At 46.4% G+C, this 20845-nt stretch overlaps 1 protein-coding gene across 4 annotated transcripts; it reads left to right on the forward strand.

The window, feature by feature from the left end:
• Positions 1–18939, forward strand: TMEM151B (transmembrane protein 151B). 4 transcript variants are annotated; one of them, XR_008329659.1, is made up of 3 exons: positions 1–973; positions 12172–14300; positions 18460–18939. XR_008329659.1 is itself a non-coding variant. In XM_053382905.1 (2 exons), the coding sequence occupies exons 1-2, from the start codon at positions 878–880 to the stop codon at positions 13606–13608; spliced, it is 1533 nt and encodes a 510-aa protein (XP_053238880.1). In that variant the 5' UTR covers positions 1–877; the 3' UTR covers positions 13609–17592. The 4 variants fall into 4 exon arrangements, 1 of the variants encoding a protein (XP_053238880.1); XR_008329660.1 differs by having other exon boundaries at positions 18482–18939; XR_008329661.1 differs by having other exon boundaries at positions 18486–18939.
• Positions 18940–20845: the final 1906 nt, after the last annotated feature.

Raw genomic sequence — 20845 nt, forward strand, 5'->3', positions numbered from 1 at the left:
GGCTTTGTGGTTTCGGATGAGAAGCTGGATCTTTCCCGCGCTGCTGCTGCTGCGGGAGTGAAGCGCACGTCTCTTTCTTTCTCGCGCGCCTGGAAGGGGGCTCCACTTTCCCGGTGGATCTGAATGCGGAGAGGGGGAGGCGGCGGCAGGAGGAGGAGGAGGGCGCAGAGAGGAAGGGAGCGCGAGGGACTGGCTGCTGCCGCTTCTTCTCCTCCTCCTCCTCCTCGCCTACCGCGCACAGAGCCGGGCAGACAAAGGGGGGCGCGAGAGGGAGAGCGAGGGAGCTTCGCAGCCTCAAGGTCACTCGCTCCCCTCCCTGGCACAGCAGAGGGAAAAGAGGCGCGCGCGGGAACGAAGCTGCCCTCCTCCTCCTCCTACGCCGCCGCCGAGCCCCCCATTCCCAGTGCTGCCCTCTCCTCCTCCTCCCCACACCCCGCTCCCCTCGCCTTGCCAGCCTTCTCGGCTTCCCGCCCCTTTCCCCACCCTGCCCGTTCCCGCTCGCTGCGTGCGCGCCCGGCGGGCTGCGTGAGGTTTGCCGGGAGCCCTTCAGGCGCGAAGCCACCACCAGCTCCTCAGCCCGCCGTCGCCGGCACTTGGGCGGCAGCGGCAGCCCGCCGTGGAGGGTCCCCTTGCGGCGCTGCTCGGCTCTTTCCTCGCCCGCCCGCCAACCCCCTTTCCTCAGCCGGGGTGCTCCGGGCTTTTGGGGGGCACCATGCCGGGGGTGCCGACGGCTCCCGGGTCCCCGCCGCCGCCCGGCCACCGCCAGCCCCGGCGCGACTGCGCGGGGGGCGCTCGTCGGCTCTCGGTGGCGGGATAATGTACCGTCTTCGCCGCCGCGCCTGCTGGTCGCCCACCCGAGAGGCCCCGAGTCGCCGCCATGTCCCCCCCAGCCTCGGCGGCCGCGGCCAGCAGCAGCGAGAGAGGCAGCAGCGCCTCGGTGCCTCCGGAGGAGGCGGAGGGGGCCCGAGAGGAGGTGAGGACAGAGCCGAGCTACCTGCCCTCGCCGGGCGGCCCTTTGCAAAACACGTTGTAACCGTCTGCATGTGACCGGCTTTGCATGGCACGCTCATTGCATCGCGATGAGGCTCCCTCCGCTCCGGCACGGGGCTTGGCTTGCACCCCGGCTCTAAGCGGGCCAGGGCGCTTTGCATACACAGGTACGCAATCTTTCGCTCGCACCGTCGCCCTCCCTGTCCGCCGCCGCGCTCGGGGGTCCCTGGGAGCAGAGCAGGATGGCCCCCGTCGCCTTCCTTGCAAAACCCTAACGCCTGGGAGCGGGTGGGGTGGGGGGTATGTGGGGCGGGCGGGTGTCTGGGTCGTTCTTTTCGCCTTGGCTCATTTGACTGTTTAGGATGAACTCATTTGGAACACTGTGCCCTTTCGGTCCTGGGCTGCCAGTTGCTAACAGTTCAGAATAAACACTTTGTATGTTCCCTCCAACCTTTAGGAATCTCTGGGCGCAGATTTATATATTGCCTCTTATCACACTTGACACGCTGAAAGGGTGCATTTGTGGCACCTTTTCATGCCAGTGATGGATTTGGGGGTTTTCATCCCCTAGTTGAGTCTTGAACCAATCAGAGGATGGTAACTGATTGTCTAGATAGCGTTAAATTAACCTGGGATTATTTGTGTGTGAGTCTGCACAGCTGAATTTATCTGCAAAAGGATAGCTGAAGTGTGTGAAGAAGGGACTAAACCTATCTGGAATAGGCAACCCGTACTCGCTGTGAGGTGGTGATTGTGCTTCTTCTTGGTGAGAATTGCAGGACTGAGTTATCTAGGACTCTGGCAGCAAAGGGGTATAGAAGGAGGCATGGTTGCTCAGAGTGTGGGATGTTGCATGTGGCATTTGGTCACTTCCTTGCACTGTTCATGTAGAAATGTTAGTGATCTCCCACCCCCAGTGAATGCCTCTTGCAGTGATCCAATCCTCACATATCTGTAAGCATGCTGGTGTGCTTTTAATATATGTATATAAATATGCAACAGGTTAATGGAAATGCATAACAGAAACTGGGAACAGAGCCAGTTCAGGTGAAGCCAAGTGGATGCTGTAGAAATGGAGAGCTAGGAAGTAAGGGGTGTGGCTTTCCACATAAGTGTTTCAGGCAAATATTACACTGACTTTGTCATCACATCATCTGTTACTGGATCTTTTTTTTTATTTAATTGGAGATGGCAGGGATTGGACTTGGGACATTCTGCATACAAGGCATTGGTTCTACTACTGAACAGACGTTTCTCTCCCTAACTGTTTCTATGAACTTCGTGTTAAGATAGGTAGCAGGTACACCACAGTGTCAGAGGCAGTGGGTGTTTTCTATCATCCCTTGTACTATGGAGTCTATGCGTGGGAACAGCTGTCAATGGTGTATCTTGTCAGCATTCCTGCTTTCACTGGAACGAGGAGGAAAACCACACGTCTCCTTTGACCTCCTTTTCTTACATCTTTGCATGCATCACAGATAGTTGGCGGCAGCGCTTGTATGTGTAGATGTAGCTAATTAGTGCTATGGTTTCTATCCCCACATTTTATGTATCTTTGGTGGAGGGGGAGAGAAAAAAACCTCAAGTATCAACAGCTCACCGAAGTTCAGGATTTCTGAATCAGTCGCTTTATCACTTAGCAGTCTTAGTTATGATGCTCTAATTGCTTTGCCCTTCAAGACAGTTAAATGGATTCTTTCCTCCACTTTTTTAAAATAGGAAAGGTATCTTACTGAGGAATGGTAGTTCTCATCTGCTTTAAGGATCATTGGAACACCCCAGGGTGATTAATCTATAATAAGGATGATGATGAAAAGGTTTGATATAAGAATGCCAGGATTTTCACCTGGGAATGAAGTCCCCAGGAAAGATGTGTGTGTCTGAAGCAGTGCAGTGAATATTGCTTTCCTAATGTAGTAGGAAGTATGTGTAAGGCCATAGCAGTTCTATGGACAGAGCTAGTAGCTGATGTTCCTAGTGAATTGAAGCTACCTAATATTTATAGTGAAGGTTTGATGTATTTGAGGAAATGTCTGTTACTGAGTTACTTTTTCTATCTAGTAGCTCCATTAATACATCTCTATACAAACTTCTTGTGTTAATGTAGACCTGTCCTTCATCATTCCCCATCACTCTTTAAATGTGTATTATCAATTGGTGTTGGACTTCACACAAGCAGTTCTCTTTCAGTGCACACATACACCTGTTTGCTATTTCATGCCTAGCACTGTCAGCCCCCTTCTCATCTAGCTCTGCCATTTGCATCCAGAATAGACCAGCATCTTCCCTCCAGTGCTGTTCCACTAGAGATTTTCTAGTAAGGCTTTCGACACATCTCCCAATTCTGACCAGGGTCAGTGGTGATGGGAGTCCCACACCTGGAAGGCCCAATCCCCCCCCCAACTCTGGCATAGCAAGACATATGGGAGAGTTGGCGGTTTGTTAAAGAAAGCAAGAGACTTTTGCACAGCCAACTGTGGTAGAACTGGAGAAGTGAAGGTGACTGGCAAAGATGTAATGGCAGATAAGGGCATAAAGATCAGGTGGGACAGAGTCATTGTGAGCTTTCTATGTAAGGCTAGGCAAATGTGCTGGATGCCCAAGGGGGCAGGAAACAGAGTAAGGATTAGAGCATGGGCAGGCAAACCAAGGCCCGGGGGCCGGATCCGGCTCAATCACCTTCTAAATCTGACCCGCGGACGGTCCAGGAATCAGCATGTTTTTACATGAGTAGAATGTGTCCTTTTATTTAGAATGCATCTCTGGGTTATTTGTGGGGCATAGGAATTCGTTCTTTTCTTTTTTCTTTTTCAAAATATAGTCCGGCCCCCCCACAAGGTCTGAGGGACAGTGGACCGGCCCTCCCTGCTGAAAAAGTTTGCTGACCCCTGAATTAGAAGGAATGTCACACAGATTGAACAGTGGGAAAGATTAATGATTTTGGCATTTTGGACAAAGATAAGAGGACGCAAGGTTTGAGTAGGGTAGAATTAGAGGAGTGAAGTTGGCTGGTAAAAATATAATGGAAAATGAGGGTGGTTAAGGTCAGAGATGATCACTTGATAGTTAAACACTACTACTCAGCCTTGAGCCGTTCTACTCTTAACAGTGTGGTCAGAGTTAGGCATTCCTTAGCCCATTGAAATCTATTTTGTTTTGCCTAGTTTGAGTTGTAAGTCTTTCGCCTCTCCTGAAAAGGAACTGCTTTCCCCCCAGCTAAATTATGACATCATTTTGTAATGTAGGCTAATGCTTACTCTGGGACTGAGGCAAGAACTTGACCTCCTTTGACCTGAGCAGTATATGACACTGTAGGTCTGCAAAAGACAAAGTCACTCAGTGTGACTGCCTTAGGAGAAAGAAAGGAAAAAAGATTTCTGGCTGAATGGTATTTACTATTCAGTTTTCTATTTTCAGATAAATGCAGTGGCTGGTGAAAAGGCTTTGGATTGAAAGCCAGCCTGTGGTTATTGAATAGGGACATGGTGCGCCAACTTTGCAGTTCTTTGTTAATGTGTTTTACAGTGCAGTCACACACATGACTACTCGGAAGTAAGTCCCATTGAGTTCAGTGAGACTTACTCCCAGGTATGTTTAATAGGATTGCAGTCTTTGATGGACTTTCTTAACATAGTCCAGCATTTTATTTTATTTTGCTGTGCTGGGATGGAGTTGAATTCAGGTCATGCGAAGGAGAGAGAGGAGGGCTTCTCAAAGGCATCACTGTCAGTTTTCTTAAGAAAAAAGGAAAGAGCATGAACCTGCTCAGATGTAACACAAAACAAGGAAAGATGGCTTAGGTGCTGGCTGGAGTTCCATGGTCCTTGAGATGTGAACTTGAGGAAGGTGCTTAAAATACTGGCCTGGAGTGGTTAGGAGGAGATTGGGGCTTTACTACTGAAAACTGTTCAGGAGTTCTGCCATTCCATTTGAGAAACATGGAGGTACAGAACAGTCCTTTGCTGGCATTAAATAAGCATGCAGATATTCAAATCTGCTTTGCAGGGCATAAATCCCATTAACTTCAACACAAGATGCAAGATGCGCAGAATTGCTACCTAAATGTTATGAATAGTGAAGAAAACTCCCCCAAGTTGAGAAGTCCTTCCAGTGTTGCCTTTGTACAAGACAGTTCTGAGATCGAATGTTCCTCAGCACTCTCATTTCCTTTGGGCTTTGCAGGGAAAGCTGCTTGACACGGTGCTTTAGTAACTAGGGCTGGAGTCCCTCATGGTCAAAGCCTACAGGGAGGCACTGAAAAATAACATTAGGAAGTTGGAAAATAGGAAAATGAAGCCGAGAGGGAGCTGCTGTGATGTCCTAGGAGGCACCTTGCATTTTCAACATCACCTAGCAAGACACTGGTTTTCATGACTTTTTAAACAATTTTCAGTGGGATGTCTAAGCCATTGCATTGCCAAGCAAGATGTGATTCCAATGCATAGTTCACTTTTCCTTTTCACTGGCTAACAACGTGACACAGATACATAAGTGCTGATTCTGCACTTCAGTGCTCCTTTACTTAGGCTATTGAGGAGAAGCTTAGATTACTTCTCTCCCCCACACCCCGAAACTCTTTCTGCTGTTCCTGATAACAACCAGGACCAGATACTGGGAATGAGCTGTGGGTTTTCAAAACAGAAACATAGGAACTGCCTTTTACAGAGTTAGACCATTGGTCCATCTATCCCTGCCTTTTCTAATTGATTGGTAGCAACTCTCTGTAGTCTCAGCCAGGAGACCTTCCTCATCCTTATGTGTGGACAGAACCTGGAGCTTTTTGCCTGCAAAGTTCGTGCTCCAGCAACAGCCTTTCCCTTAAAAATCACATTAACATAAAATCCTTTTTGCACTGTTAATGCAAAATGTGCTTTGCTTGTCCTCACAATAACCATGTGAAGTAGACTATCATTATTCCCATTTTACAGATGGGGAACTGAGGTCAATGCCAAAGGCCACAAGGAAATTTACTTCTAATTTAAATCCAGTTCCAATTGCTACGTCCAACACAACAGTCATTGAGCTTTGCATGCTGCCCCTTGGTTGTACTTTTGTTTTCTTCTGTGCAAGGTGAGCCATGGATGGAACAAACAGTATCTGAATTAGAGACATACCTCATCCCCAGCAGAAGCACAGCAGGTCATGCTTTATTTTCCTCCTGCACTTAGAAGCACCACTTTGCAATGAAGTAGGCGTTACCTTTGGGGACCATTGATGTAATGCAATTTTCTTAGACAGAGCCTGGCTCTCACAACAGTTCCAGTGTTTACAAGCCTGCTGAAAGTGCAGAAATTTTCTAGAGGTGATTTAAGGAAAAGGTGAAGCTGTTGTGTGCCTAGTCTGACATTTCATTACTGAAGGGGAAGAACATGCCAGATTATGTCTTCCCCTTCACCAAATGAATTTGAAAATAGAAGGACTGTAGTTTAGTGGAAGGTCCCAAGGTTCAATTCCTAACAACTCCGGGCTCAGAAAGATTCTTGGCTAAAACCAATTAGTGTGAACCAGTGCCTCCCAAATGGTGGTCTGTGGACCCCAGGGGATCCATGGCTTGGCTTTTGAAAAACAGGGGGTCTGCTAATTGGGAACCACTGGTGTAGACAGTTCTCATCTCAGAGGGACCAGTGATCTGACTTGGTATAAGGCAGCCCTCTGTGTAAATCAGAACCCTAGAAAGCACCAGTTGGTGCCTCTGAATCCAGTGCTTTGTTGGGAAGGACAAGCCCCTCTTAAGATGTGAATGCTCTGCAATGTCTCCATCTAGGTGCAGGTTGTATATATATGTAAATAAGGCATATATCATGGGATGCGGGTGGCACTGTGGGTTAAACCATAGAGCCTAGGACTTGCCAATCAGAAGGTCAGCGGTTCAAATCCCCGCGACGGGGTGAGCTACCATTGCTTGGTCCCTGCTCCTGCCAACCTAGCAGTTCGAAAGCATGTCAAAGTGCAAGTAGATAAATAGGTACTGCTCCGGTGGGAAGGTAAACAGCGTTTCTGTGCGCTGCTCTGGTTCATCAGAAACAGCTTAGTCATGCTGGTCACATGACCCGGAAGCTGTACGCCGGCTCTCTCGGCCAATAAAGCGAGATGAGCACTGCAACCCCAGAGTCGGCCACGAATGGACCTACTGGTCAGGGGTACCTTTACCTTTTTAAGGCATACCGTATTTTTCGCCCTATAGGACGCACCTAGTTTTTTTTGGGGGGGGGGAATAAAGAAAAAAAATTATTTCCCCCCCCCCCCAGGCACGGGGCTGGCGCGGGGGAAGCCCGAGCTTCCCCCGACCCCAGCCCCCAGAACAGCCTGCTATCCGCAAGCCTAGGGAGCCGCGCTGGTCTCCCCAGGCTTGCGGACAGCTGTGCGAAGCCCGGGCACACTCTTTAGTGTGCCCGAGGCTTCGGAATGCAGGCAGCTCTGCGCAACCCTCCGGAGCCCGGTGCGGCTTGGCCTGTATTCGCCCCATAGGACGCACCCACAATTCCCCTTCATTTTTGGAGGGGAAAAAGTGCGTCCTATAGGGCGAAAAATACGGTATATCATAAAGACATCAGTCACTGATGTACCTCAAAAGGGAACACAGACCCTGGTAAGCACTCCTGATACCCCAGGAATCTTGCACTGCTAATGCAGATTGAGGTGGCATGTAGCAATATTATACTAACTACCCACAGCTCTCCAGTGTTTAAGAGTCTTTCCCAGCCCCGCCTAGCGATACTAGGGATTGAAACTGGGGTCTTCTGCATGCAGATATATACTGTACCACTGAGCTGTGGTCCCTCCTACTTACCTATTTCATGATTTGTTAATCTCTCTGCTGCAGGTTTTAACTTTACCATGCCTGTGCTTATTATGTCAGGGGTTGGTTGTTGCATTGATCTGTTTCTGTGCTAAGAAAATCAAGTGCAATTCTGAGCCAGGCAGACAAGGGTATCAGGGAATTTTTATTGTGGATCAGACCATTCTTTTTTATTATTACTTATTTATTACATTTATTTATATACCACCTTTATCTTCCAAGGATCTCAAGGTGGGGGTGCATGGTTCTCCTTCCCAGTTTATCCTCACAACAACCCTGTGAGGCAGGTTTAGCTAAGAGATGGTGACTGGCCCAAGGTCACCCAGTGGCTAAGTGGGGATTCAAACCCTGCTCTCTCTCAGGTTCTAGTCCAACATTCTAACCACTACGCCACACTGACTCTTGCAACAAGGGTCTGAAAAAATGTGAAGCTTCCAGTGAGAATGTACCAGCAGCTGCACTCTCCCAGTTGTGCTTCTCCTGAAATACAGATGGGAAACCCCAAACTGGAGAGCGGTCACTGCCCTCAGAAACACAGGAGCAGGGCAGTAGAATCAGGAAAGCCCAAGGAAGACAGTAGCACTTTTGCTTGGCATCCAGTTGTGCTTGAGAGGAGTAGCCAAACCTAGCTGTGTTTACTGTTCTAAATCGGTAGGCGAGATTTGGTACTGTAGCTGGCCTGAGCCAGCCAGGAATGCTCAGCACAGATCTGCTCAGCCACTCGAACGAAGTGCTCTTTCGCCTTTTCCATCTGCTTCGTTCTCTCGGTGCTCTTTCTGGTGTGAAGAAAGTCCCCATCTGACACAGAGCCAACCACTTGCTTTCTGGGAGCGGGATGTTGCCTGGAGACATAATTAACTCAACCCAAGAGGCTGATCTTATTTTGTGTTGATATGGAGGGTTAATGATGGTCTCAACACCTGGCAATCCGGCTTGCTAAGAAGCACTAGATACTTTCCATTCTTAACAAACAAAAAATAAAAAAAACAAAACTGAACAAAACTAGAAATTTGGAGACCCGGGGAAACAGTGTTTATATATTATTATTATTATTATTATTATTATTATTATTATTAGGTCTCCTATCTTTCTGTTGGATAGAAGCATCGCTTAAAATAATATTCCCAACAGATAGCCAAACATCAGATCTCCAGAGAGAGGCTCTTTCCTTGAACTTGCAGAGCCTGGAAACTCATTTCTCTGTGTCTCCCTTGAAAGCTGTTATGTGTCCTTCCATTGTTATCTAGATTACATCACTCTAAGGTACTGGGGAAGAAGACCTGCATTTGCTCCATTCAAAAAGACTTAAAGAAGGTCCAGCTGTCAAGAGCAAACTGCCTAATAAAAGGAACTAATATGAAACATTTACACTCAAATCTTGCCCCACTAACCCTCTCAGGTTGAGCCCCCAGCCTTTCAACAGTAGAACAGATGTTCTCAGCATTGATCGCATTCCTCCAGCCACTTTACAGAGGCCCTTCTTGCTTAAAAAAAATTATATAACCAAAGTACAAATACATTGCAGTAAAAGAGATACCTCCCCGCCCTCTGGTTTCACAATCATTTTTGGATTCACAGTACATATGGAAAAATTAAAAGAAAATGCTAAGCATTTCTGAGTCCAAGAGATGAAACGTACCATCATGTTGTGTGTTGTGATGTTCTCAGGTTTTTGTTATACTTCTGGGCAGATTTATAGTGCTTCAGGGAGGTCCAGCAACTGTAGTTTCTCATAAGATGTCCCCATCCTTCAATCTCGCCTATCAGACTTCCCACACTTTTCTCTGTGGTGAAGCCCCATCTCTTGGACATTCACTCTTTAGAGGTACAGTTTATGCCAACACTCCATTCTTTTCAGTGCCAGCTTAAAACTCATTTATTTGTTTGCTGTGGCTTTTGTTGGTTTCTGTTTAGGTAACTCTAGCCAGCCCTGTGCATGAATTTCCCGACCTCGTTCTGTGGGTGTAGAAATTGGTGTCTTAACTATTTTATTGGGATTGTTTGTGTATTTTCATGACATTATGCTTTTAGGGATGTACTCTGCCCTGAGACCATTAGATGAAGGTCAGTCTAAAAATGCTTTAAATGAACAAAAATGTCAAATACCATGGTGTGGACCTAATTTCAAAATCCCCTTTCAGGTAAGCCGTCCAGACCTCTGAGCTATTTGTCCCTTTCTCAGCAGCCAGCTAGGTGGGGGGGGGGGGAGATGGCGTGTGAGAAAGTGTATGAGAGAAACAGGGTGGCCCCACCCACTTCTGTGCCACTTACCTGCTGCCCCTTCCACATAGATTAGCCCCAGAGGAATGCAGATGTCCGCAGAAAAAAGGGTGGTCAGAGTCAGGGGTGTTCATTTGAATGACTCAGTTTAAAATACTACAGTGAAAAATATATGGAGACATGCTTTTTGATGTCTGTCTCTCCCCTCCCACAGGAAATCAAGGGTATAAAAGCAGATTTATATTTTGTGTTTTGGAATGTTTCATCCTTTAATATAAATACGAACAGCTCCTTCTAGAGAAATCTGGCTAATAACCCTGAAGATGACAACCATGCCAATGAGAAGGCTGCTTCTTGCATCCTGTTAACATGGAAGATTTATACATCAGGGCTGGCTAGTCTAGAGTCACTCTCAGAAAATGTGAGATATACAAAAATAGAACAAGCTTTGAAGCAGGAGAGAAACTGCGGTTTGTAAATGCATTTCCATTTCAGTCACCTGCAATTCTATAAGCAGCGCGTGGATGGTGCTGAAAACAAATCAGTTTTATTTTATTTGTAACCACATCTTTACTGTTTCGCCCATCCAGGATTGAAGATGTGGTAGAAATTCAAGTGCAGGAATTTGACCTGTAGCATCAGGAATTATTTATACCACTGGAACATTGTGAGTTTAAAGGGCATGATTTGCACCCATCTAAGGTACAAAGGTTGGGAGCTCTTTTGAGGGGACAGTACTCACCAGTATAAAGTACCATCAGCTCTTTTTGATGCCCATGGTGGCCATTTTGTGCTGTTGCCAAAGCACTTTTATCAAGATAGGAGTACCAGCATCTCATTTTTCTTCAAAAAAAAGTACTGGAGATGTAATCCAAATGTTTTGGATTGCAACTCCCATCTTCCCTGACCATTGGCCATGCTGGCTGGGGCTCATGGGAACTATAGTCCAAATTTTCTGGAGGGTAACGCATCAGCTGTCTCTGGAGAGAGTCTTCAGTTCATCTCTTCAGATATCCCCAGTACTAGAAAATAACACAGGGTTGTACTGGGCAGAAAAAAGGGCACGGATATAAACATTCTCATCCTTCTTTCACTTTCCAGGAGCAGTGTAAACAGAGTCCCAGAAGCATTTGATTACAGGTCTCTCATCTCCTAGTGCATAGGGCATGCAACTCCTGCATTTGTGCATACAGAACATCCCTCTATACTTAGCAGGGGTTCCCAGTACCCTGAGTAGGAACATCAGGCACTGGAGAATAGTGGAACTTTGCAAGCTATTATCTTCTCTTAGTGTGAGATTCCAAAGCCTTTATTGTATGCATGATCAAATGGATGAATGCATAAATACTTTCAAAATGAATCCTAGACTGGAGGTATGTGTGAACCCAAAGAGCTTGGTTATTTCCCGGTTGGCTATGTTGATTTTGCCTCTGTTGTAGGTGATACAGAAATATGTGTGCTTAATACTCACCTGACTGGCTTCCTCTCATAGAAGGGCAAGGAGCCATAACTAGGTCTGTCAGGTGAACATAATGGACCCCATCATCATTAATAATTGTTACTGACTCTTGAGTAGATTTCACTGGACAAGGAGGTAGCTGGCTGGCCTGCACTTGCAGCGAGGAGTGGCAGTGGATTGCAAGCAGCATTCCCATATTTTAAGAAAGACTTCAAATGATGGGAAATGTATGAAGGGAGAGAGGGAGAAGAATGGGGCAATCTTGTGTTGTAGTATGAGTTAAATAATGGAACAGTCATCCAGCTGCTCCATTCAGATTCAAAGAGAATCGTAGCTTCCAAACCAGGTTGACATGCCTCAAGGCCACATTTCACGAGCACTTTTGAGGGGAATGTGCAGTGGCAGCCCAAGGATGGCAAGAAGTGGGTACAGGTTTCTTATTACAACAACTGGAGGACGTACTATATGGGTCCTAGGAAACGATGACACATGAGGCAGGCCTCCTTCTCTCGCCTGCCAAATGAGAGGAGTAGCCTTTAAGTGAGATTTCATGCCTCTGGGGATGCCCATCTGTGACTTCTTCTCTAGCTGGTTAGTTGCCAATGCTAATCAAGGCGCCGGGTCAGCTCTGTGGCAATTCTTCTTTCCCTTCACTGTATAGTAATTTCTCTTTCTGTTCTCTCTTTTCCCCGCCCTGGAGAAGCAACGGCCTGTGAAGCAGTCGCTCAGCAAGTCGCTCTGTAGGGAGTCACACTGGAAGTGCCTGGTGCTCTCCCTCCTCATGTACGGCTGCATGGGAGCCATGACCTGGTGCCATGTGACGAAGGTGACCCGGCTGACCTTTGACAGCGCCTACAAGGGAAAGTCCATGATGTACCATGACAGCCCCTGCTCCAATGGCTATGTCTACATCCCCTTGGCCTTCCTGGTGATGCTCTACGTGGTCTACCTGGTGGAATGCTGGCACTGCTACACCCGCAATGAGCTCCAGTACAAGGTGGATGTGGAGAGCGTTCACGAGCGCGTCCAGAGGATGCAGCAGGCCACCCCCTGCATCTGGTGGAAAGCCATCAGCTACCACTACGTCAGGAGGACTCGCCAAGTCACCCGCTACCGCAACGGAGACGCATATACCACCACCCAAGTGTACCACGAAAGGGTCAACACCCACGTGGCAGAAGCAGAGTTTGACTACTCCAATTGCGGGGTGAAGGACATCTCGAAGGACCTGATTGATCTGGAGAACTTCCCGGCCACCCGGCTCCGCTTCACCAAGTGCTTCAGCTTTGCCAATGTGGAATCTGAGAACTCCTATCTGACCCAGAGGGCCCGCTTCTTCACAGAGAACGAGGGACTGGATGACTATATGGAGGCAAGGGAAGGCATGCATCTTAAGAATGTGGACTTCAAAGAGTACATGGTGGCCTTCTCAGACCCAGACAACCTACCTTGGTACGTCTCCCACTATGTCTTCTGGGTTGCTGCTCTCTTGACTTTGTCTTGGCCCTTGCGGGTCTTGAATGAGTTCCGCACTTCCTACGTCCACTACCACGTAGAGAAACTCTTTGGGTTTGATTATGTGGCAGTAACACCGGCTGAAGAGCGCCCTTTCTGCCGGAGGATGCCCCGGGTCAACACGGTGGACAGCACTGAGCTGGAGTGGCATATCCGGTCCAACCAGCAGCTGGTGCCCAGCTATTCTGAGGCTGTCCTCATGGACTTGGTGGGACTGTCTAGCTGCACTACCTACTCCTCCTGCCGCTATGGGAGCTACAGACAGAACTGTGAGCAGTGCCACAGGACTATAAGCAGTTCTTCCATCTTCTCCCGCAGCGCCCTCAGCATCTGCAACGGCAGCCCCAGAATCCCCTTCAGCAGCAGCCGCTTCTCACTGAGCCGCCTCTATGGCTCACGGCGCAGCTGCCTTTGGCAGAGCCGGAGTGGGAGCCTGAACGAGCAGAGCTGCCCAACTGAACAGACCCGCCTGTCCAGCCAAGTCACTGTGGAGGAGGAAGACCCTCCTCCTTACCAGGACGCCCTCTACTTCCCCATCCTCATCGTGCACCGAAACGAGGGCTGCCTCAACCATGACCACCGCCATCTCCATCGGAATGGGTCCTGCGTGGAGACCTCGCTGTGAGGGCATGAAAAGTACCTACAGGAGAAGTGTCATGTGCCCAGATGTGGGGAGGTGTATTTTATTTTGGGGGGAAGCAGATAAAAAGAGAGGTCCCAACACATCCCATGTGAATCAGAGAGAATGGCTCCCTCTTATCATCCCACAAAGGACTCAACAGCTCCTGAGCTCCGTTCTGGCTCTGTAATGGCTTTGATGTGAGGTGGGCAGCTAACACCACCATCAAAACTACTGCACAGAACTAAACACTGACAGCCACATGCAAAAAACAAAAAATCTGAAGGGGGAAGGGCAGTAACAGCCCAAGTATTGGGTGTGTGTGTCTTTCTTCCTAGCCTCCAGCTAACCAGGCCACCTTGACAATATCTGTCTAGCAGGAGCAGTCCCTGCCCCATAATTATGATTATTATTGAGGGGAGGGGACATCATCCAATCTTTGTAGAGTCACACACTTTGGCAGTTGAATTCATGGCAGTGTAGCATGTTTCCTTCAGAAGCAAGGCAATTAACTGCACTGGTTTCCCAGGCAAAAGGAGCTGAGAAATAACTGAGAAGCAACTACAAGCCAGGCCGCCTTCCTTTTTCTAAACCATGCTCCGACTGTTACGCTGTTCTCAGCTGCTGGGGACGTGAGATCTTAGGATGTCTCCTTGGAAAGCCTTGATGTTTCACGTCTGAGAATCAGCATCCCATAGGTAAAGCTCAAAGCATTCAAAGTACTTACTTCATTGTGGTAGCAGAAAGCAGAAATGAACAGGGAATTTGCAAAGGAAACCCCACACTTTTAATAGAATGGAGTCTTCTTTCCGAACCCAGAAGAAGGGCCAGTACACAAAGGAAAGCAGTTGCATTTGCTAGGCATCTGCTGGTGTTGGGAGAGATGTCGTGGGGAGGTGAGGATGAACTGGGAAGCTGGGAGCTCTGAAGTGAATGAAAATGTGTTGTAATGAACGCAGGCAGGGAGGAAGTCTGGTATCAAGGGAGGTTCTGAGAGGTTCAGCTGCAGTTTATCTATTCATACAGGAAAAGGTTGGTATGCAAGGCTGAGGGGTGGTGTGCTTGTGCAAGGCTGAATTTTACTTAAAGTCAAGCTTGTCTGCTTGATGGTGTTCTCTGGAATGTGAAAGGAGGCAGTTATACAGAGCATAAAAGATAAATTGTGTTAGAGAAAGCGTGTATATGTGAGAGTGAGAGAGATTCCTGAAACCTGCTTTCTTTCTGGTGGAAGAATGAGGCAATAGCAAGAGAAGTAACTTGTTATAATTCATATCTCTTAAGACAGGTGGCTCCAAGGAGTTTTGAGCTCCTTTGTAATGGGAAGACACTTTCATTACTGAGCGTCCCACCCCCCCTAATTAATGGACAGTATAAGGAACCACTAAATAGTTTTCTGAGGTTCCTGGAACTATCCAAACCCTTGACAATACAAACAACACAATCCTATGCACAGTACCTGGGACTAAGCCTCATTACATTCAATGGGACTTCCTTCTGGGGAAGGAATACAGACACATACAGGATTGCAGTGTTAGTCAAAGAACAGAAACATGCAAATGGATCCTTTTGCATTCCAGTGAGATTAAGTCCTGTCTATAGTAGGGCATTAGCAGGCAGATCAATTCCTTCTTCACTGGAGGAGAACAACTGTTCCTTTCATTTTCTACTCTGACATTATTTAGCATAAGAAAGATAGGCACTGATCTCAGAACTCTTATCATGCTGAACTTGCTTTTAAAAATAGAGTTTTGCTCACATTCTGGCTTATTTGCATTTTGTGTTACATTACTTCAACTAGCAAATAATGCCTCTGCACTTTTGAGTAATTTTGGTATAATATTGAAACACGTCACCCCAATTTCCACAAGCGGTGCAAGATTCCAGGGGTACCAGATGTGCTTACCAGGGTCTGTGTTTCCTTTTGGACAAGGAGGCGCAGTGGAGACTGTAGTGCCCTTATAATATAGGACTAATTTGCACAAAACTTGAGTTTTCCGGAACTGTTATTCAAGCTGGATATTCTGTAAAATAGGAAAGGGGAAGTGTGAGAGAAAACTGGCTGTTTTGAACACAGTTGCTTGCAGGGAAATACACCTGTGTATCAAGGCTGGCGTCAGATGCAGGTCAGCACGAAGAAGCAGAGACAGTTGTCAGTGAAGTTAACTGTTTATTCAAGGAAATGGCATACAATTCAGCAACACTTCCCTGTAGGTCTTGCCCCCATAGGGCAGATGCCAGGACTGAAGGTCCCTGCATTCTACCCTTTCTAAGACTCCTCCTCTCCCGTATGTTTCCCAAGCAGTCTCAAACTGCATGCCTACCTACCTCTGGCCTCTGTTCTTGGAGACCAGCAGGGAGGGGAGCTTGTCACAGCAGGAGAGGGAGATTCCTGGGATTCTTCAGCAGCCTCTTGCTCCCTCTCCTCTGCTTCAGCCTCGGAGTCTGAACTGCTCTGTCATTGGCTCTTCCTGCTCACTAAACCCTGTTGCCCCTTCGGCTTCCAGCCCCTCCTTCCAATCGTCTCCCTCTGACCTCTCCAGCACCAATCCCCAGGCTCTGAGCCATCCTCCTTTGGAACTTCCCTTGGGGGTTCCTTGGCGGGTGCCTCCCACTACGCCTCATTGTCCAGCCAGTCCTTGACACTGTGATGGCGTTTAGGATCAGGATGCTAAAATACATGAATGTGGGATTTGAGGCTCAGCATGAAGATAACCTGTATCGAAGTCTGCTGTTTGCATAAAGCAGCAGTTGTTATGTCTCTTGTGTGACCGTAAACATTATTTTTGAAGAGTGTAGCATCTGGAATTGCCGGCCTCGCATTCATTCCACTTTAGAGTATTGTCTGATCTCCAGGTTATTTACGCCTGAGATGACAATTTATTTGGCAACAGGTTTGATGGCCTGATCTGCTCTTATAGTGACAGCCTGTTCCTCATATGTAACCTGAGTTCTCTCAGCTGCGTCTTAATCTCATTATTTCTCATTCATTGACCAAATAGCACAATTGACCCTGCTCCTCTGTTCGGTTTCTGGGTCTGGCAGTGCACAACTTTTCCTTGTCTTTCTAGACTTTTTCCCCCACCATACTGTGTTGGACCATCCTGATCTAGAGGGTTACCAGCATTGGGAAGCTATTTAGGGGTCAGCAAACTTTTTCAGCAGGAGCCCGGTCCACTGTCCCTCAGACCTTTTGCTGGGCCGGACTATATTTTGAAAAAAAATATGAACGAATTCCTATGCCCCACAAATAACCCAGAAATGCATTTTAAATAAAAGCACACATTCTACTCATGTAAAAACATCAGGCAGGCCCCACAAATAACCCAGAGATGCATTTTAAATAAAAGGACACATTCTACTCATGTAAAAACAGACTGATTCGCGGACCGTCCGCGGGCTGGATTTAGAAGGCGATTGGGTTGGATCCGGCCCCTGGGCCTTAGTTTGCCTACCCATGAGTTACAGGCTCAGAGGTGTAAGGATTGGCCTGAGGGATGTCTCCTTTTTTGGAACTCTGGTGCACCGATTCAGTGCTTGTTAAGCCATATGGTACCCATACCCAGCTTATGTTCGCCTAATAGCCCATACAGAGGAATCCTGAAGTAATCTGCCCCAGGAAAGGATGAATAAGATCTTGCTTAACATTATACGGGCATTACTTCCTGTTATTTATTTATTTGGCACTTCAGTGCCAAACCGGGAGCACAGGACGATCAGCTGCGAGCGGCTTTTCTTGCATACAGTTGCAACATGGCTCAAAGTAACCTATGGTGCAACTAGACAACAAAGTACTGGGAGAACCCATCACACAGATCTTCCCTTACTGTCGGGTGGTGCTCTCCAGATGTGGTTGGACTACAACTCCCATCAGCCCAATTCTGCATGACCAGCAGTGAGGGATGATGGAAGTTGTAGTCCAGCAACATCTAGTGGACATTTTGTTGACTGCCCCTCAGTGTAGTTGTCATGAGCATCACCCACCAATCTGGGGGGAAAAGGGTCATTCAGAAGTTTGAATGTAGTTTTAGTTTTGTTGTTTAAAGAGGTGTGCGTAAGAGAGAAGTATATTCTTTTAATTATTTGTTTTTTCCTGTGCTGACTGCCTTGAATAATTTGATGTTAGGGCACTGAATTATCTATTGAAATTGTACAACTTGTGAGATAATAACCTCCATTGTTGCCACAAAAATGTGGCTTTTTCACAATGATGCAACTTTTTCAGTGTTCTTCACCTGATATCTTCGCAGCACCTGCTACTGCGCTGCTTCATGTTGTAGATCTAGGAAAAGCTTGCAGGACTGTCCTGAGTTCATGTTACCATGCCTAGTCCTAAAGGCTGATGCAGAATGCATATTTGCTCATTTTTCACATGTTGAAAGTGATCTTTCATTGCAAGAAAGAAATGTGCTGCTAACATGGTTTTGTGACACACAAAAAAGCCCCTGTGAAACCAGGCCAGTCTTGTAATAATTTATTACAAAGGCACATACTATAGTATAAAAAGTGCAGAATAGTCTCTCCTTGCAATTAGAAGTGCCATGCAGCAAGCTTTCAATTGGTTACCATGTGTTTCCTGATGGTCTGTATCCTCTCCTGTAGCCTGATCCTATGCATGCTTACTCAGAAGTAAGTACCACTGTGTTCAGTGGTGCCTACTCACAAGTAAGTGGACTTAGGGTTGCACCATTATTTATTTGTTTATTTCATAAAATTTATATACTGCTTGATTGTAGGGGGGCGGGGAAACTTACCAAGTGGTTTGCAGAAAAGAATAGTTGCAAAAAGCAATAATATACGTTGGAGATGCAATAATCTAATTCATCATTCTGTTCTGTTTTTCCTTCTCCCACAATGGAGTCTGTGACCACACTATATGAAGAAAGGAGGTGTGCTGTGCCCATGAATTTAATCTTCCCAGTGCCATCAGAAAGAATACAGTTCTGAAGGTTTGAGGCATCTCTGAAAGATAGGTCTTCCTAGCCAAGATGTGGCTTTGCCACAATCCGAGATCTGAAAGAAGTCACTGTTTCTCATAGCTTTCTCTTCTGTTCCTCTGCTCACATTGCCTGTGGAGTTGCATCATTAAGGAGTCCCGCGGGGGGGGGGGATATGCAATCAGCAACAGTTTCTTCTGACTAAATAACATTTAGCCACCTATATAACACTTCCAGGAACTGCTGAGGATCTGTGATCCCATGTTGCTTTTCGGTGGGTGCCACTTTTATCAAGCACATTTCTGTTGTAAGCACAACTTTCACATTTTTGCTTTGCCTGAAAAAGTTTTTTTTTTAATGTCCACCCTAAGCATACGAGTAGAAATGCTCTTTCTGAATCAAATCTTTCTGAATCAAATCACACATTCTTGGGACTCTGGTAATTTTGTGGATCACCCACTGTGATTTTATTTTTGTATACTGGTTTGTAAAATGAAGGGGAGGGGGAGGGAATCTACACGTACACTTGGAAAGTCATTTTTCATCAGTGCAAGATGTTTCTACCACAGTCATAGCTGTTCACTTAAGGGGGGGGTGGAGAATATAGGTAGAATGTGTCCAGATGATTTAGTATCCATATCACTTACACGATTCGAAGAATCCCTAGCGGCCCTGTCAGCTGATGGCTAATGAGGCCTGATGTTGGATGGCATCCCATTAATCAATCAAGGTAAAAAATGCTTATTTATTTATTTTAAAAAGCTGCCCTAGACGCACAAATGAGTTTCCAGAGGCAAGAGAAGCATATTCATAGGACCAGGTGATAAAAGGTGCATTCTGTCCCCTTTCAAAATAATATGAGATGATTTAGTGTTTTGCTTTTCTCTCTTGCTAAGCAACAATATTTCCCTGGTGCTGTGGGGGGGGGGGGGAATGCACAATGAGGTGCATGTGAATTATATAAAAGCTTTTCCACATCATCCTTTCATGGTTCCACAACCAAAAGAACTACGCAGATTGAAAAAGCTGCAACAAAACCCTCATAAAATATTTTAAGTTTAATGGAAAACGGCATTTGGAATGTTTTGTCCAGCTCCACTGAATTTGCAAGGTGTCAACAAAGCATAGCAATTTAAATTTGTTGTCTTGGAGGCATTTCATATGGATGTTGCAATGCAAAGTAGACATGCATGGCTAACATTTATTTTAGGAATTTGCAGAGGATAGAATGTCCTCAGACACACTGGATTAAAAAAACAAAACAAAACATCTTCTGCCTTGGTGCGAGTTCTGAGCCACCTATTTCTTTTACTTCATCTATTCGTTCCTGTGAAGGGAAATGCTGCCTGTTGTTTTTGCTAAAGGTGCTGTGAGATCATTACGGTTTGCACAAACAGAGGACGTTCTGCTGTTTTACATTCGCCACAAACTGGGGCAGTGCCATAACAGTGAAGATAAAATATGTTTTATATGTTAGAGATCTGTAATGCTCTGGAGTCTAAAATGGTAGAATAGTGTTTAACCTTCGCCAGAATCCAATACCAAAGCTTACTTGCCGGATAAAATAACATGCTCACTTATAGAAATTCAGTTTCTGGGTCATCATTCTAGAACAGCAACACAAATCACCAACCTGGTAGTAGAGGTCCAAACTAAAGAACTAGCTGCTACTCTGGTTTATTTGTTCTGATAATAGAACTTGGGTTTGTTTGTGGATTTGATGCAGGCTGCGCACAGTTCTGATCATAACTACTCTTTCTGATTTAACTTGCCATCTCTATTGATTTCGTGTTTTACATCTCCATTAATTTTGTGTGTGTGTGTGTGTGTGTGTGTGTGTGTGTGTGTATCACATTTATATCCTGGTGTTTCTTCAAAGGTAGCAAAAATCAGCATACTCAATTTTGTTCTCACAACAACCCTGTGAGGAGAGGGGGTTCCGACATCCAAATGCAAAAATCTTTCTCTCTCCAAGAAATAACTCCTTTTCTTCCACTTCACCTTAATGGCATTTCATTCATTTTCTAATTCATTTAAATGCCGAAGCAGCTTCTCCTCACTTAAACTTGTTGCCATGGAAATGACTGGCAGGTCTTTGCTGTCTGTAGGTGAACAGACAAACATAACAGGACACTTGTCTTCCTCGCCTCCCTATGACTGCTATCCTATGTTACCTCCCTCCCTAGCAGGCAAGGCGTACAGAAAGGTGGGTCATTGCACACATATTTCAGCAGCAAAAATGTGTCACACACAAGCACACACACACACACACACACACACAGAGAGAGGTTGCAAGAAGCACCAGGACA

Source organism: Podarcis raffonei, chromosome 3 (assembly GCF_027172205.1).
Source record: "Podarcis raffonei isolate rPodRaf1 chromosome 3, rPodRaf1.pri, whole genome shotgun sequence".
Lineage (NCBI taxonomy): Eukaryota > Metazoa > Chordata > Lepidosauria > Squamata > Lacertidae > Podarcis > Podarcis raffonei.

Bases quoted from the DNA above. Each gene is read 5' to 3' on its own strand.
- TMEM151B (XM_053382905.1), top strand. From the start codon at position 878: ATGTCCCCCCCAGCCTCGGCGGCCGCGGCCAGCAGCAGCGAGAGAGGC. The intron at 974-12,171 runs GTGAGGACAGAG...GCCCTGGAGAAG, and splicing joins CGGAGGGGGCCCGAGAGGAG to CAACGGCCTGTGAAGCAGTC.